General features: G+C 50.6%; 1 protein-coding gene across 6 annotated transcripts in view; it reads right to left on the bottom strand.

Moving 5' to 3' along the window:
- Positions 1-10,958: 10,958 nt before the first annotated feature.
- DDAH1 (dimethylarginine dimethylaminohydrolase 1) overlaps positions 10,959-15,491 on the bottom strand; it is a 132,140-nt gene continuing 127,607 nt past the window's right edge. For all 6 annotated transcript variants that reach the window (XM_021090342.2, XM_085024228.1, XM_013980506.3 and 3 more), the window contains one exon: positions 10,959-13,913. In XM_021090342.2, the coding sequence (XP_020946001.1) occupies positions 13,797-13,913 (117 nt within the window). In that variant the 3' untranslated portion in view covers positions 10,959-13,796. The remainder of the gene's footprint in view (positions 13,914-15,491) is intronic.

The raw sequence follows: 15,491 nt of genomic DNA, 5'->3' as shown, positions 1-15,491 counted from the left end.
AGGGTCTCTGACTCTTTCTGGTTTCAGCCAAAGTGGCAGAGTCCAGGCCACAGAATCTGCCTAGGCCAGATCCACAGCCAGAATCACAGCCAGATCTACAGCCAGAGCCACAGCCAGATCCACAGCCAGAGCCGTGGCCAGATCTACAGCCAGATCCACAGCCAGAGCCACAGCCAGAGCCATGGCCAGATCCACAGCCAAATCCACAGCCAGGTCCCCAGCCAGGCCCACAGCTTGATCTACAGCCAGATCCACGGCCAGGCTCACAGCCAGATCTACAGCCAGAGCCACAGCCAGATCCATAGCCAAATCCACAGCCAGGCCCACAGCCAGAGCCATGGCCAGATCTACAGCCAGATCCACGGTCAGAGCCACAGCCAGAGCCATGGCCAGATCCACAGCCAAATCCACAGCCAGGCCCACAGCCAGAGCCATGGCCAGATCTACAGCCACATCCACGGCCAGAGCCACAGCCAGAGCCATGGCCAGATCCACAGCCAAATCCACAGCCAGGTCCCCAGTCAGGCCCACAGCTTGATCTACAGCCAGATCCACGGCCAGGCTCACAGCCAGATCTACAGCCAGATCTACAGCCAGAGCCACAGCCAGAGCCGTGGCCAGATCTACAGCCAGATCCACGGCCAGAGCCACAGCCAGAGCCATGGCCAGATCCACAGCCAAATCCACAGCCAAGTCCCCAACCAGGCCCACAGCTTGATCCACAGCCAGATCCATGGCCAGGCCCACAGCCAGAGCCACAGCCAGGTCCACGGCCAGGTCCTGGCAAGGCTCAGTTTACCAGGAGTTAAACGCTCATTCTGAGGTCTCCAGCTCAGCGGCCCCACATTCCTCACCTCCTTCTAGGGGCCAAAAGGCCTCATGAAAAAATGCAAATGACCACGCGAGGGCGCTGTTACTCCACAATTTTCCCGCCAAAACTGCATTCAGGGATGTCCAGGTCGCCCTTGCTTTTGAGGCTCAGCTAAGGGATGCCTCTGGGAAAGAGGGTGACACACTCCGGGATCTGCATAAACATGGAAAAGCAGAGGTAAGAACACTTTCTACACTCTGAGAATGGCTTGATGAGCTATCGTTTTAAAATGCTAGCAGCGCACCTGTTTTCAATGCACAGCAGCGAATGCTGCCCAGAGTCACTAGCCCTGTGACTCTGTCCAGGGACCGAGCCTCTCTGGGGTTTCCATTTTGTCACCTGCCTCTCTGGGCACTTGTGAGGGTTAGGGGACGAGGCACAGAAACATCCTGGCACCGTGCCAGACACATACAGCTTAAAAAAAGTTATTATCATTAAACATTATTTTAAAAGTTTCAAAATGAGACCACGGAGCATCAGCTGCTTGCAAGCCAAACAGGGTGGGCTGCAGTCCAAGGCAGTACCACTGGACCAAAAAAGGAAGGGGTATTTACATATGCGTTTATTTTTTTTTTTAGGCCTGCACCTGTGGCATATGGAGGTCCCCAGTAGGGGTCCAATCGGAACTACAGCTGCCGGCCTACATCACAGCCACAGCCACGCCAGATCTGAGCCGTGTCTGTGGCCTACACCACAGCTCACGGCAGAGCCAGATCCTTAACCTGCTGAGCAAGGACAGGGATCAAACCCGCAACATCATGGTTCCTAGTTGGATTCGTTTCCACTGTGCCACGACGGGAACTCCAGAAGGGGTATTTAGATGGCAGGGTTGGACAGGCCAGGCAAAGCGAAGCCAATGCCCCTGGAAAGGGGCCTTGATTTCTCCCTCCTTCTTCCACATCAAAGTGCCGGGTTGGTGCTGCCCGCACGGCTGAGAACCAGCTTCTGGTGCTGCCCGCAGGGCCGAGAACCAGCGTCTTTCAGTATGACTCTCAAACCTGCTACCTGAGCAACTCTGATCTCATCTCAGACTGCTGTTCACCCCAGCTCAGAAACGCACCGTGATGGCCAACATGTAACAGGTTTGGGCTTGAGAAGAAAGGCGCTGTGACTATTCAGGACGTGGACGCCAGGGCTGACTAACAAGGAACCTGGATGTGCGGTTATCACGCGCACTCTGGTTTTGTGAAGACGTGAAAAAGGCTGTGATGGTGGGAAGCATTCCATAAGCAGTCACTATGCGGCACTCTGGCAAGGGCTGGCTCAGTCATGAATTTTAACGGCTCAAGAAGAGGAAATCCGATTGGGGGCGAAGGGAGTTTTGGGAATGGCAGCTTCTGAGTGTTGAACTGACAGGCGCTGGTGACTAGCTGATTAATCCCATTCAAGAGCAGAACAGGCCACAGCGCTGCATCGGATACCGAGCCCTTTGACAGCTTTCCGTCTTTTGATGATCCCAGCCACCCTGAGACACGAAGACGACAGGGTACTAGCACTGTCATTAAAAAACCAGCTTTATTGAGATATAATTCATACGACAAGCCAGTCATCCATTTCCAGCGTGCAATTCAGTGGTTGTCAGCACAGTCACGGATAGGTGCAGCCATGGCCACGGTTGGTTTTTTAATATTTTCCTTACGTCAAAACCCCCTGTCCTTGAGCTATTGCTCCCTCTCTATTCTTCGTCCACACTCCTCCCCCCACTCCCAGCCCTAAGCCAATCCACGTTCTGTCTCTACGGATTTGCCTGCTCTGGGGTGTCACATAAATGGAACCATATACTCTGTGGTCCTTTGCGACCGGCCTCTCTCTCTGGGCGTGTTTTCGAGGCTCGTTCGTGTTGTCGCAGCTCTCGGGACTCTGTTCTTCTTGTGGCTGAAGATTATTCCACTGTGTGGAGATAACACCTTTCATGTACCCACCCTTCGGTTGATGATACGTTTGGGTTGTTGCTCCGCTTTGGTTATTTTGAATGGTGCTGCTATAAACACGCACGTACAAGCTTTTGTGCGGACGCGTGCTTTCATCCCCAGAGTGGAATTGCTGGCTTCTATGGTAACTCAGTGTTTAAGCACTTGAGGAATGGCCACACTGCTTTTCCCAAAGGGGCTGCGTTTTTGCACGCGATCTGCAGGGATGAGGGCTCTGATTCTCCCCATCCCTGCCTGTGCCTTGTGATTATCTGCCCTTTGAGATCTTGACATCCGAAACGAGTGTGAAGTGGCGTCTCATCGTGACTCGGATCTGCATTATGACAAATAATGTTAAACATTTTTTCCCCACGTGTTTATTGGTCATTTGTTTATCTTCTCTGGAGAAATGTCCTTTTTAGATATTTTACTCATTTTAAAATTAGGTTATTTGTATTTGCATTTTTTTTTTGGTCTTTTTGCCTTTTTTCTAGGGCCACTCACTTCTGTGGCATATGGAGATTCCCAGGCTAGGGGTCTAATCAGAGCTATAGCCGCCGGCCTACGCCAGAGCCACAGCAATGCCACATCCAAGCCGAGTCTGTGACCTGCACCACAGCTCACGGCAACGCCGGATCCCCAACCCACTGAGTGAGGCCAGGGATCAAACCTGAAACCTCATGGCTCCCAGTCAGATTTGTCAACCACTGAGCCACGACGGGAACTCCTGTATTTGTATTTTTTATCACGGAGGTGTAAGACTTCTTTAGATGTCTAGATACAATACCTTATCAGATGTATGATACATTTTCTCTAATTTGGGGAGTTGTCTCTTAATGTTCTTGACACTGTTCTTTGAAGCACAGAAGTTTCCAATTTTGAGAAGTCTAATTTATCTGGTTTTTTGTTGTCGTTGCTTGTGCTTTTGGTATCAAATCTAAGAATCCATTGTCAAAACCAAGGTCATGCAGATTTACTTCTATGTTTCCTTCTAGGAGTTTTCTGTTTTTGCTCTTAATATTTAGGCATTTGAACCCTTTTAAGTTAACTTTTGTCTGTGGTGTAAGGGGAGGGTCTGACTTCGTTCTTTGGCATGTGGGTATATGTTTGTCCCAGGAGAGTAGAAGACTGGTCTTTTCCCCATTGACTAGTTTTGACCCACTTGTTGAAGCAGTTGGCCGTAGACACGAGGTCTATTTCTGGAGTCTCAGTTCCATTCCATCCATCTCTGTGTCTATCCTATGCCGGTACCACACCGTTTTGATTACTCTTGCGGCTAGTTTGAAATTGGGACGTCTGAGTCCTCCAAATTTATTTTTCTTCTTCAGTATTGCCTTGGCTATTTGGGGCTCCTTGAAATTACACGTGCATTTTGGAATCAGCTTTCCAACTTTAACAAAGGGCTCAGCTAGGATTCCAATACGTGTTGCATTGAATCTGCACATTGGGCAGTAGTGCCGTCTTAACAACATTAGGTGTCTAATAAACGGACGTGAGAGGTTTTCCATTTACTTAGTTCTTCTCTCATTTCTTTTATCTTTGTTTTGTTTTTGTTTTGGCTGCACCCACAGCAGAGCCAGGGGTTGAACCTGAGCCACAGCAGCCAGCCGAGTCAAGGCAGTGACAATGCAGATCCTTAACCTGCTGAGCCAACAGATAACTCCATTTCCTTTAATGTCTGTCTGTCTTTTTAGGGCTGCACCCGCAGCATATGCAAATTCCCAGGCTAGGGGTCGGATCAGAGCTGTAGCTGCTGGCCTACACCACAACCACAGCAGCACTGGATCCTCAACCCATTGAGCGAGGCCAGGGATCAAACCTTCATCCTCATGGAACTAGTCAGCTTCGTTACCCCTGAGCTACGGCAGACACTTCCTCTTTAATTTCTTTAGACAATTTTTAAAAATTTTTGGAGTGTAAGGTTTACACTTCTTTTATTAAATTTATTCCCAGGTATTTTACTCTTTCTGATGATATTGTAAGTGAAATTATTTTCTTAGTTTTATTTTTGGACTGTTTATTGCAAGTATATAGGAATGCAATTGATTTTTAAAATATTGATCTTGTATCCTAAAACCTTGGTGAATTTGTTTATTAGTTCTAATCATTTTCTAGTGGCTCCCTTAGGATTTTCTATCTATAAAATCATGCCATCTGTGCACAGAGAGAGTTTGACTCTTCCTTTCCAATCTGGATGCCTGCAATTGAGGCTACACCTCCAGGGAAACCACCAGCTCCCCCCCCCACCCAGCTGCTTTCCCTATCAATCAGCTCCCCCCCCACCCCGTTCTGGACCGCATCCTTACAGGGACTTTTCCACACTCTGTTGCAAAAGAAGTCATTTCTCCGGTGAGGAAACTGGGGCTGTGTTCCACAGTGTCCCCTCCCTACCCCCGGGAATCTCTGCGCCCCCGGGAACCTCCGCAGCTAAGAGCAGGGACAGTGCTGTGCTCCTCTCTGAGTGAAGTCTCTGCTGTAGCTGCTGTGGGCTGGTTGTGGGGCAGTCACGTACCCTGGCTCTGCTGGTTGGACCCCTGTCCAGGGCCCCAGTATCCTCCGGGTGCAGTGGCTCTGTCCCATCTGTGGGGCTGGGAGAGGAGGGCGCCTCACCTCCTGGCCGCACCTGTCCAGAAATGAGCATCAGTGACAGGTAGCAGGGGGGCGGGGGGGCAACACAGGCACTGCAGGGAGAGTGGGCTGTGTCCCTGGCTCCCCATGGAGAGGGGGCACGGTCTTACTGGGCCTGGAGGGGGGACTGAGCCGGGAGGGAGGACTCAGCTGGGAGGAGGAAGGATTTACTGGGCTGGGAGGGGAGGGGGAAGGGTGCACGTTCAATCCCGCAGACGCTCACTGATCTTCCCTAATTTAGTAGGTTTTCTCGTCTAAGTGTTTCTTCATCTGATATATACACATAAGATCATTTCCAGAGATTTTTTTTTTCTTTTTCATTTCTCTTTTTAGTGGCTGCACCTGTGGCATATGGAAGTTCCCGGGCAAGGGACTGAATCCAAGCCACAGCTGTGGCCGCTCCGGATCCTTTATCCCATTGCACTGGGTCGGGGGCTGAACCTGTACCTCTGTAGCAGCCTGATCCGCTGCAGTCGGATTCTTAACCTACTGTGCCACAGCGGGAGCTTCCCATTTCCAGAGATTTTACATAATTCTTAAAGTCTTGGTCATTTGGCAGAGGAGCGAGTCCCAGATCTCCTACTGTCCTGCTGGGAGTGGGAGCCTTATTCCTGCTATTTAATAGGAGTGGCAGCCTTCGCGTGTTAGGGAGACCGGCGTGGGGGCCACCGAGGAAAAGAAAGTCCCTCCAAATCCTAAGAGTACAAACACCTACACCTGGAATTCCAGGCGGTGAAGGGCACTGGATGTCGCCCACACCCGATTTTCTGGCTGGGGCATCACCTGCACCTGTTCTTGGATGTGGTCCTTTAGGCTCCATTTGAACAGCCCCGAGAATGGGGAACTCACCACTCTTAGTTTAGACGGAATATTCACCCCGTGAGCAACACAACCATGTAAAACCCAAACGGTCTGTGCCCTGTAGGCCGGCTGTGGGCATGGACAGAGCGGAAACGCAGAAAGCAGGTTGTTTGGGATCCTAGACAACTTCATGTCGCCAGCAGGTCATGGACATGCAGTCAAAAGGCAAGTGGCTGTTTTTGGACACCAGGTGCCCCAGAGACTGGCCTAATTTTAGAACCAACGGCGCTCACGAAAGAGGCACAGGACTCGCGGGTCTGGGGTGTGACGTTTTCTCCTCGGGCTCATGTCCTCCTGCTCATGTTGAGACACAGAGAGAGGGAGAGGGAACGGGACCACACAACTGGCGTGTGCCTAAGGAACAGGATGAAACGCCGACGCTGGAGGGCCAGAGCCCGTCCAGGCTGCTCTTGGGGGGCCCGAGAGCTCGTTTTCCCAGTGGCGTTGTGTGGGTCGTCTTCCAGCCCTTGGGCTCCTTTCTCCGCCCACCTGTGCCAGCTCCGTGCCAAGAAGCTGGCCCCTGCACAGAACCTCCCCCGTCTCCTCACCAGCCGTCCAGCAGTTGCGTCCCGCCAAGGGGGCACCATCAAGTCAGACAGTGAGAAGAAAGAGGCTCTGGATCCTGGTCTCTGGCTGGAGCCGTGTGGCCCTTGGTTCTCTGACCCAGACCCAGCAGCGCCATTTCCTGGCCTGGTCCTCTTGGGCCCAGAAGTGCTGCTGGCAGCTGGTTTCTGGGGATTTCACCCATCACCCCCCTTGTTTGTAGCCTGAACATCAGACCTTTGAAACAGACCTTCATGAAAATCTTTTTTTTTTTTTTTTTTTTGTCTTTTTATCTTTTCAGGGCTGCACCCGCGGCATATGGGGGTTCCCAGCCTAGGGGTCTAATCAGAGCTGTGGCCGCTGGCCTACACCACAGCCACAGCAACATGGGATCCGAGCCGCGTCTGGGACCTACACCACAGCTCATGGCAACGCCGGATCCTTAACCCACTGAGGGAGGCCAGGGATTGATCCTGCAACCTCATGGTTCCTAGTCGGATTTGTTTTCACAACGGGATCTCCATGAAAATCTTTCCATTTGCTCCAAGCAAGGGTGAATTCTGTTTTCCTTCAGACTCCTTGTTACCCCCTAGCCATGGTGATGGGTTCCATCTGTCTCCCTCGGTGGTTATTAGGTCCAGGACAAAAGCAAGCCTAGGGCTGTCCCCGAGTTACCTCTCAGGAGCCTCATCCACTCCTCTGGTTCCCATATAAGCAGAATGGATGCTTGTTCATATCCTACCCTGGAATTCTAAGCCTCTCTTGGATCCACGGCCATGAATCTGTTTATTCCATGAGCTCTTTCTAGAGGCAGAAGACCCAACATTTCTACGTAGCTCGACTGCTGCTTGGAATCAGAACTTGTTTGTCCTTGAACTTGTCCTACATCAGTGTGAAATATGCAGTCGTGAACCTGATGGGGTGATGGGAAATTTCACTCGTAGCATGAGGTTTCCTAGTTTAACTGTGAGCAATCGTCCTCTGAGTTCTGTCCCAAAGCCCCATCTAGTCAATAAGTCTCCCTGTCCCTGAGCAGGAACAAATTATTTAAAAAATTGAAGCCTAGGGAAAAGCAAACAACCTTCCTAGGGCTGTGTTCGTTCACCCAAGCTCTTTCTTTGCCTTCATAACCAAATGATTAAACTTTCTATTTATAAGTCAAGGGGCATCCCAAGACCTAGGGGCCCATCACTGCTCTTAGGCATTCATGTCACAAGCCAGCCCAGGCTATAAATATAAAATATAAAATATACCAGGTGGTTAGGGGGCAAACTGGTTTGAATCCTTCATTTATTTATAGTGACAGTGGCATATTTGGCACTTAAATGTTCCCCTAAAAGCTGATAACCCCCGTTATCTTGTGCTATAAGTGGTCCAGCTTTCCCCGAGTTAGGAATGAGGGTTTGGGAGGGAGGTGAGAAGCAGTCTGATCTGCCAACAGCTCCCTAAGGCAAGTGTGTCTTTGGAGCAGCCTTTCCAGGGACCAGGGAAACCTGTGACTTCTCCACGGAAGCTGTCAGGCCAGCTTACAGGCATCAACGATGACAATCTGGAGTTATTTCTGGAGTAGGTGATTGATGTTTCGAATAGAAGATGCCATTTTGATGGGCTCCAGACTTGCTGTGATGGGAGCTGATGAGGATAATGATGATGATGATGATATTTACATGGTGCCTTTCTTCCAAAGAACGCCTCCGTCCTTTTATCTCATTCGCATTGAAAATGTCCCTTTGGAGTTGGGAGGAAACGCTGTCATGTATCTGTTTTTCAGGAGAGGAAATGGAGAAAGGATCACTGCCCAGCTCTCGGGGCCCATTTGGTGATGAGAAGAGCTGTTTACAGGACAGACTAAATCTGGGGAGAAGAAGTTTAGGAAAAACGCCAGGGTCAGCTCCTGCTCATCCTTTTCAGTGCAGCCGTATCAAGCTCCATCAGTGTGACTCCCTGACCCACAGTCTTCAGGGGACACACAGACGCCAAGTTCTGTCCCAACACCCGAGGCTCTCGACACCCACCCTACACTGTCTCCCTGGCCCCTTGCATCTGTCTCATGTTTCAGCCAAAAAAAGCCACCTGCTCTGAGAATCCCCTTCTCCTTTCACAACGTGTGTGGCTCACACGTGCTGTGACTTGTTTAAGGTCTGTCTTCCTGTTGGGATGTAAATTCCAGGAGAACAGGGACAATCGCCATCCTGCCCCAGGGCCCAGTTGGGTCAACAGGCACACAGTAGGTGCTTCGACAGCACACACCGTGCCTCCCACCTGTACGCCTTTGCTCGTGCTGTGCCCCAGGCCCCCACCCTGCTTATTGAAGCCAGAGCTGACCTTCCAAGCCCAGGTGAACCCCCACTCGGGAACCGCCACGGCAGCGTTCTGGTTCCTGCCTTCCATTCCACTGGGTCACGGGCATCTGTGCCCTTGTGCGGCCTTTCTTCCCTCTCCCTCCCAGACCGGCAGCTCTTGAAAGGCAGGCGCTGCCCACCGGGGAGCCTGGCAGAGGTGGGCCCTTGTCAAACACGGGCTCCCTTGTCTCGAACTATTGTTGACCCGCATCTTTCGTTCCACAAATTCCCATTTCTGGCATCTGCAGCTTGTCCTGCGAAGGGATTTTTCTCATTCTTATCTTCCTCCAGTCTTCTGGAAGGCTGCGGGAAGACCAGCCGGGGAGCCCCGCCAACTCATGCTTTAAAGAGTGCCTCCCTTTCTCCTCCGAGAGCAGCGCTGACCTCTGGCCCCGGGTAGAGGTTCCATTTCCTCTGGGGCCTAGAGCACATTTGCAGGGGTGGCCGTTGGCAGCTTTTAGCATCACGGCCCATATCAACGCCAGCCTAATATGGAGAGCTAACCAGCGCGATGTCAGCTGAGAAGCTGTGACTAAATCAGTGACCTCGGCAAGGAGTCTGAGTGTTGCTCTGTGCTCCTGGTTGCCTTTGCAGGTGCCCTTCAGTTTGAGAAGACGACTGGGCTGACTCTGGGCCCATGTGAACGCTTATAAGCAGCGCATTTTTGATGCCTAAAGACCCCTGGCTGCTAGAACTGCGGGCACACTGAACAGCTGGGGTGTAACACTCCATATAAAGTGGAAAGAGCCACTGTGGCGACCGGACCAGGGAGCGTTCAAGGCTGTCAAAACCGATAATGTAGACCTATGTTTAATGACACGGGGACATGGCCGCAATACATTCCCGAGTGAAGGTCGCAGGCCACGGAAAAGTGTGGTTATGTAAAATGACTCCACATTTGTATCTGCACCTACTTCTAGATGTGACACTATTCTCCCAAATGTCATCAGAGGCTGTCTGTAGCTGACAAAATTGGGGGTCACTTTTTTCCCCCTTTACTTTTGTTTTTATGGGTTTTTGGTATGATTCGATTTTTATTTTTACAGTAAGCAGTTATTATCTTTACACTCAGAAAAAGAGAACAAGAAGGCTGCATTCAGTTTGAAAAAAATTATTGGAAATAAAAAGCGTCACTAAAAAATCTTCAAATTTGGAAGAAGATGCTGACTGTAAAATAAACAAACAGAAACAAAAAAATAAACTCTTACGTGAGCAAAGGAAAAAAACTGTCCCGCTGTCTCTGTGAGCTGAGCCGTACTGTAAGGTGCTGACAGCAGTTAGGAGTGAAAGGAGCAAAGGGAAGCCACTTCGAGGAGAAGCACATGTGAAGCCACGACCTGACCACGCGTGGATAACATGCGCCAGAAGCAGGAAGCATCCTTCGATCATCACTTTAATCCAAGCTTTTGATGGCAGTTGCTTGGCAGGTTCAGTATTTCTAATCCCACAGCCTATGGGAAAAACTTGCTCTTTTTTTTTTTTTTTTTTTTTTTTTTTTTTTTTTTTTTAGGGCCACACCTGCAGCATATGAAAGTTCCCAGGCTGGGAGAGAATTGGAGCTGCTGGCCTACACCACAGCCACAGCAACATGGGATCCGAGCCGTGTCTGTGACCTACACCACAGCTCATGGCAACGATGGGATCCTTAACCCACTGAGCAAGCCCAGGGATGGAACCTGCATCCTTATGGGTACTAGCGGGTTCATTTCCATGGAGCCACAACGGGAACCCCAAAACTCCCCATCTCTGATAGCAAGGAAATGGTAGCAGTTTCTGTTGCAAAAAAGAGACAGAGGCTGTTGATCACAGTACAACTCACACTTTATTCCATCGTGATTGGTAAACTTGTAAGATCAGGACAGCAAAGACTAATCAGTGCAGATCTTGTCTGCACTAAAGGGCCATGAAAGGCATTACTGGTTTTGGCACACAGAGCAGATAACTGAACACTGGCTGCAACAGGATGGTCAGTAAGATAAAACGCACAAATCTAACGGCATGTGGAGCCCACGCGTGAGTTCTGGAGAACGTTAGCGAGTAAGTAATGACAGAGACTAACATGCAACTCTACGTGCCCCGTCTTTACTCTACAGACTATGTCCCCCTTCGAGAGGAAGAGATGGCCTTGGCAATCCGTTGGGAGTAGCTTGAAAGAGCAGTCAGCACCCCCGGGAGAGACGGCTTGCTGATTTCTACAGCAGTCCATCACAGCTGAAGAATAATCCCGACTCATGCACTCGTCTCTACAGTCCTCAGTAGGATGAATCTTACTGACCAAGTGATTCTGACTCAACTTGTAATTAGCTAAATACAATTTCTAACGCCTTTATAATGTCCAAGAGTAGCTCCTTTATTCTTGTAAGATACAAGGGACAAGAGGAGAACCTGCGTAATGGGGTGAGCGACTATCCTTCCTCTTCCAAGACAACAGCAGGCTGATGCGTGCCTCGAAGGCCTGATACTACGATGCTGCAAATTAGTCTGGGTTTTCACATCCTATCACAGGAGGAGCCCAGAGAAGCCAGGCTGGTAGGCGGCGTAGCGGAGTGTGGAGCAAGACTCTGTAGAGAGGCACTAGATCTGAGTGATTTCCTGTGACGAAGAGAAGGAACGGTGGAAAGCAGCAGAGGAGAGGGAAGTGAGAACAGGCTTCCGCAGGACAAACTGTCCCAAAGGAAAATCGCTTCACTCGCAATGGATCAAACGTAACAGGGAAGAGTTCTTTAATTCGGGATGATGGAATTAGGGTATGAAACTCACTTGCCGGTTAGCTCTACTGTGAAGCCTAAAGTGGCTGATGAGTTAGTTTCCGGTGGTTGTTTCTGAGATGCTGAACTCCCAGGGAAGACTTCTGCTTTTGCAGCGTCAGGGCTGGGATTTAACCCAGAGGGGCACCCGTAAAAGCTGAGGACAATTTACCTTCATTAGCCTGGGCATGTGGGGAGCATTCATTCTCTCTCTGGGAAAAACATATCATTCACCCACGATGAGACAGTTGGAAATACAACAGCAATATGTTCCAGTCACCGGATGCATAAAATTATGATATTTCCATGTGATACGAATTTTAAAGTGAAGCGAAAAGAAGGAGGGGAGGGAATTTCTTCCAATTATGACATAAAACTACCAAACAAATGAAAGAGATGGTGGTTAAGGACGCCTTGCTTTGCGCAGAGGTTTTATCACTGCCCTTTGCCCGGGGAGGCGAAGTGGACAAAGGCGTTTTCTCTGGGTCCCGAACAGGACGGCTGGTTGATTACAAACACGTGGGGGAGCAGAGTGACACCTGGAGCGGCGTTTCTCAACCTCCCTGATTCGGAAGCGAGCCACAGGCGGGACAGGAAAGAGGCAATGAGCTGGGAGTTGGAGCACAAGCCTGATGGGTCACCGTCCCTTGGAGGGTGCCACTGCTGTGGCCCCCTAAAAGGCAGACTCTTTCGGGTTTAAGTAAAAGACAACTATCCTCACTGCGGCACTGTTCTTTGCGGCGAGATTCGTGTCAGTGTGAGGGGGTGTAATGGAAGCCTAGAGAGGAAAGACGTTCTGACCGAATCCACAGCAAATACTCACGGGTATTTCCCAGCAGAATTGGCTATGGTCTGCCGCTGGTTTCAAGCACCAAGGCTCCCATGTCCTGAACATGTGCCGTGTGGCTCACGCCAGGCCCTCACTCTTCGTTTTTAGATGCAATGTCTCTTTCGAAAGAGAGAACTTTGAGGATCAGGAAAATGGTACAGGGGAGAAGGCTGGTAACGGGGTGAGTCACAATGGGGGGAAGTGGAAGTGAGTTGAAAGGAAAAGATAAGTCTCTTCCCCAAGGTCTGCAGAGGACCAGTAAGGAGGCAAAAATCCATGGAATGTGACCTGAAGAATTTCTAAAGTGTCGGAACTGTGAGATGTTCCCGGGCTTCCCAATTCAGTCCCCTAGAGACCCACCCAGGGCGTGGTGCCCTGCTTCTTCTCGATTTAGATCTGTAGCCCCCCCCCCCATGTGCCTCGGGTCAGTGAGCTCACCCCCAAACAAGGTTGCGGTTCTGTGAGGGGCCTGTTTTGTCCTCTGGGGGACAGTGGGGGTGGGGGCAGAAGATGCAGCCACGGGGCAGATAAGACTGATGAGAGACAGGGTCTGACCTGAAAGGTATGCAGAAGGCAGGACCCCGGATCCTGCCCAAAGGTCAAGGGGACTATGGCAGAAGCGGGAGAAGTGGGGAAAGTCTTCAGACTCCGGAAGAAGGAAAAGAGGGCAAAGGGGAGGATCCATGGACCAGGGAGCGTCACACGAGCCAAGGATGATTAATGACACAGAAAAAACCAAGCCAGCTCAGCTGACTGATCCAGGAGCTGTTCCTCCGCACGAACTGGCAACTAAATGATTCTCACGCTGCGAATACAATCACCACAATGAGTCTCCTTACTAGCATATTCATCATTTCAATACTTCATTCGGTCTAGATTTTCTAGATTGCTTAATTCGCTGAGCAAATCCACAGTTTAGGTACCACTGCGGGGGCGGGGAGGAGGTGCAGAACGAAGCGATTAGACTTGGCGGCGGGAGTTAGTGGCGCGAGGGTGGCGGAGGAGATTGTCCACGCGGCGGGACGGACCGCCTTCCCGGCAGGGCCGCGGCCCGGGCGGCGCAGCTCAGCAGTCTGCCTTCTTGTTGATGAAAATCGAGCAGCAGGTGAGCAGCCCGTCCACCTTTTCCAGCTCCGAGTGGCTCACTGGGATCAGCAGGTGGTCCTTCAGCTTCTCGTATACCTGCGAGCCGGGAGGAGGAAAAGAAGACGGGAGGGTTCGGTTCCTGCTCCGCCCTCGGCGCCCCCAGCCCCGCCCCCGCCCCGGTGAGGTCAGGCTTTCCAGCCGCTGAGCCCCGGGTGACACGTGTAATCGAGCCCACACATGCCCACAGCAGTACCCACAGAGCTACAGGCATCGGTTAACCACCAGCTCTGCGTCTAACCTCAAAGCCAAAGATGTGTCAGAAATGCGGTTGTTTCTAGAAATGCCTTTGCTCTGCCCTCGTCATTGCGAGATTAAGTGCTATGGGAAAGGCGGTGGCCAGGCTTCCGGTCTGAGGATGCCTCTCCACACTTTGCAACCCTCGCAGCTACACTGTAAGACTTCTTTCCTTAACACCACCGCTGGAAAAAACTTGACAAAATAGAGTTAAAGTGAAGGATTTCAGGTCAAACTGCTTTTAAATTACAGGTGTGAATTTTAGAGCATCTTTTAACACTAACACAAAGTATGTGTCAAAACTTCAAATTAACAGTGGACGGATTTTTCTCTGAAGATAAAGCCAAAAAAATTGTTTTAAGCAAAATCACTTGAAAACACTACCTAAAAACAATCTTCAGTGCCTCTGTAGGATGTAATCTATTCCTTAAAATTTGGTAGACTGGTTAATCTAGGATTGCTGGAACTACACAGACGTGGGTTCAGCTCCAGTTCTGTCCACTTACTGCTTCAAGTGTGATTTCAGTGGTGTGCCCCCCCCATTACCTCCCTGTAGGACTGGAGCAATAAGACGCCCGGAGCTGCGGGAAGGAATGAATAAGATAATGAGGCAGCCCGGGACAGAGCTTGGCCCAGGGGGAGCCCTCAAAACCAGGGAGGTCCCTGTTTTTCCGTGATAGACCCAGGGTTGAATCCAGGAGCCGTTAACAATCATCCGTTATCAGAGGGTTCCTGCGGCTGAAGAGGCTCGAATGCTCCAGAGCTGGGTTTTTCTGAGTGAGTCCTATGGCCGGGATGCTTACTGATATTACAGATCCTGGGGGAGGGCGGGTCCCAAGACCCTGTATTTGAAACAACTCTGATGCACATCAAAGTATGAACCCGTGTTCCTCTGAGAGCGAGCAGAGCCGCAGGCTGAGGTTGGCAGCTTAGACTTCCCTCGGGCTCGCACTTTCAGGCACGACAAGTAAAGTCAATTATCTCCCTCCCATTGGCTCTTTTTATTTGCCAAGGGGGAGCCTGAGTATGAGGACAAGCCTAGTCATTACACACTATTGCACATTTAAAAGGTGGCATAAAATATTTTATATAAATTTTAAAGTTTAAGACACACATATATATATAAAGATCAGTGGTTCCTAAAGTCTCTTCTGTAATGCTCAGAATAAATCCCTTGCTCCTCTGGGCAGAGAGGAAGATGGTGAAAAGCCTAAAAATGAAATGGACACTTGAAGGAGCTGTGGGTGTCACCTCCTAGCTGCCTGGCCTGATTAGACGAAATCACTGACTCACACAGAGGAGGCAGGCAGGGCGCCCTGAGGGGCGGGAAGGAAGGAATGCCACTGAGACCAGCATCCCCTGGGCCTGGAACGCGTGGAG

This window comes from Sus scrofa, chromosome 4, assembly GCF_054392235.1.
Source record: "Sus scrofa isolate SSC_HxYL_T2T_F1_AM1 chromosome 4, Sscrofa_HxYL_maternal_Yorkshire_Landrace_v2.0, whole genome shotgun sequence".
NCBI classification, from domain to species: domain Eukaryota; kingdom Metazoa; phylum Chordata; class Mammalia; order Artiodactyla; family Suidae; genus Sus; species Sus scrofa.
Note: the sequence above shows the minus strand (reverse complement) of the source record. Positions and strands in the feature narration are given on the sequence as shown.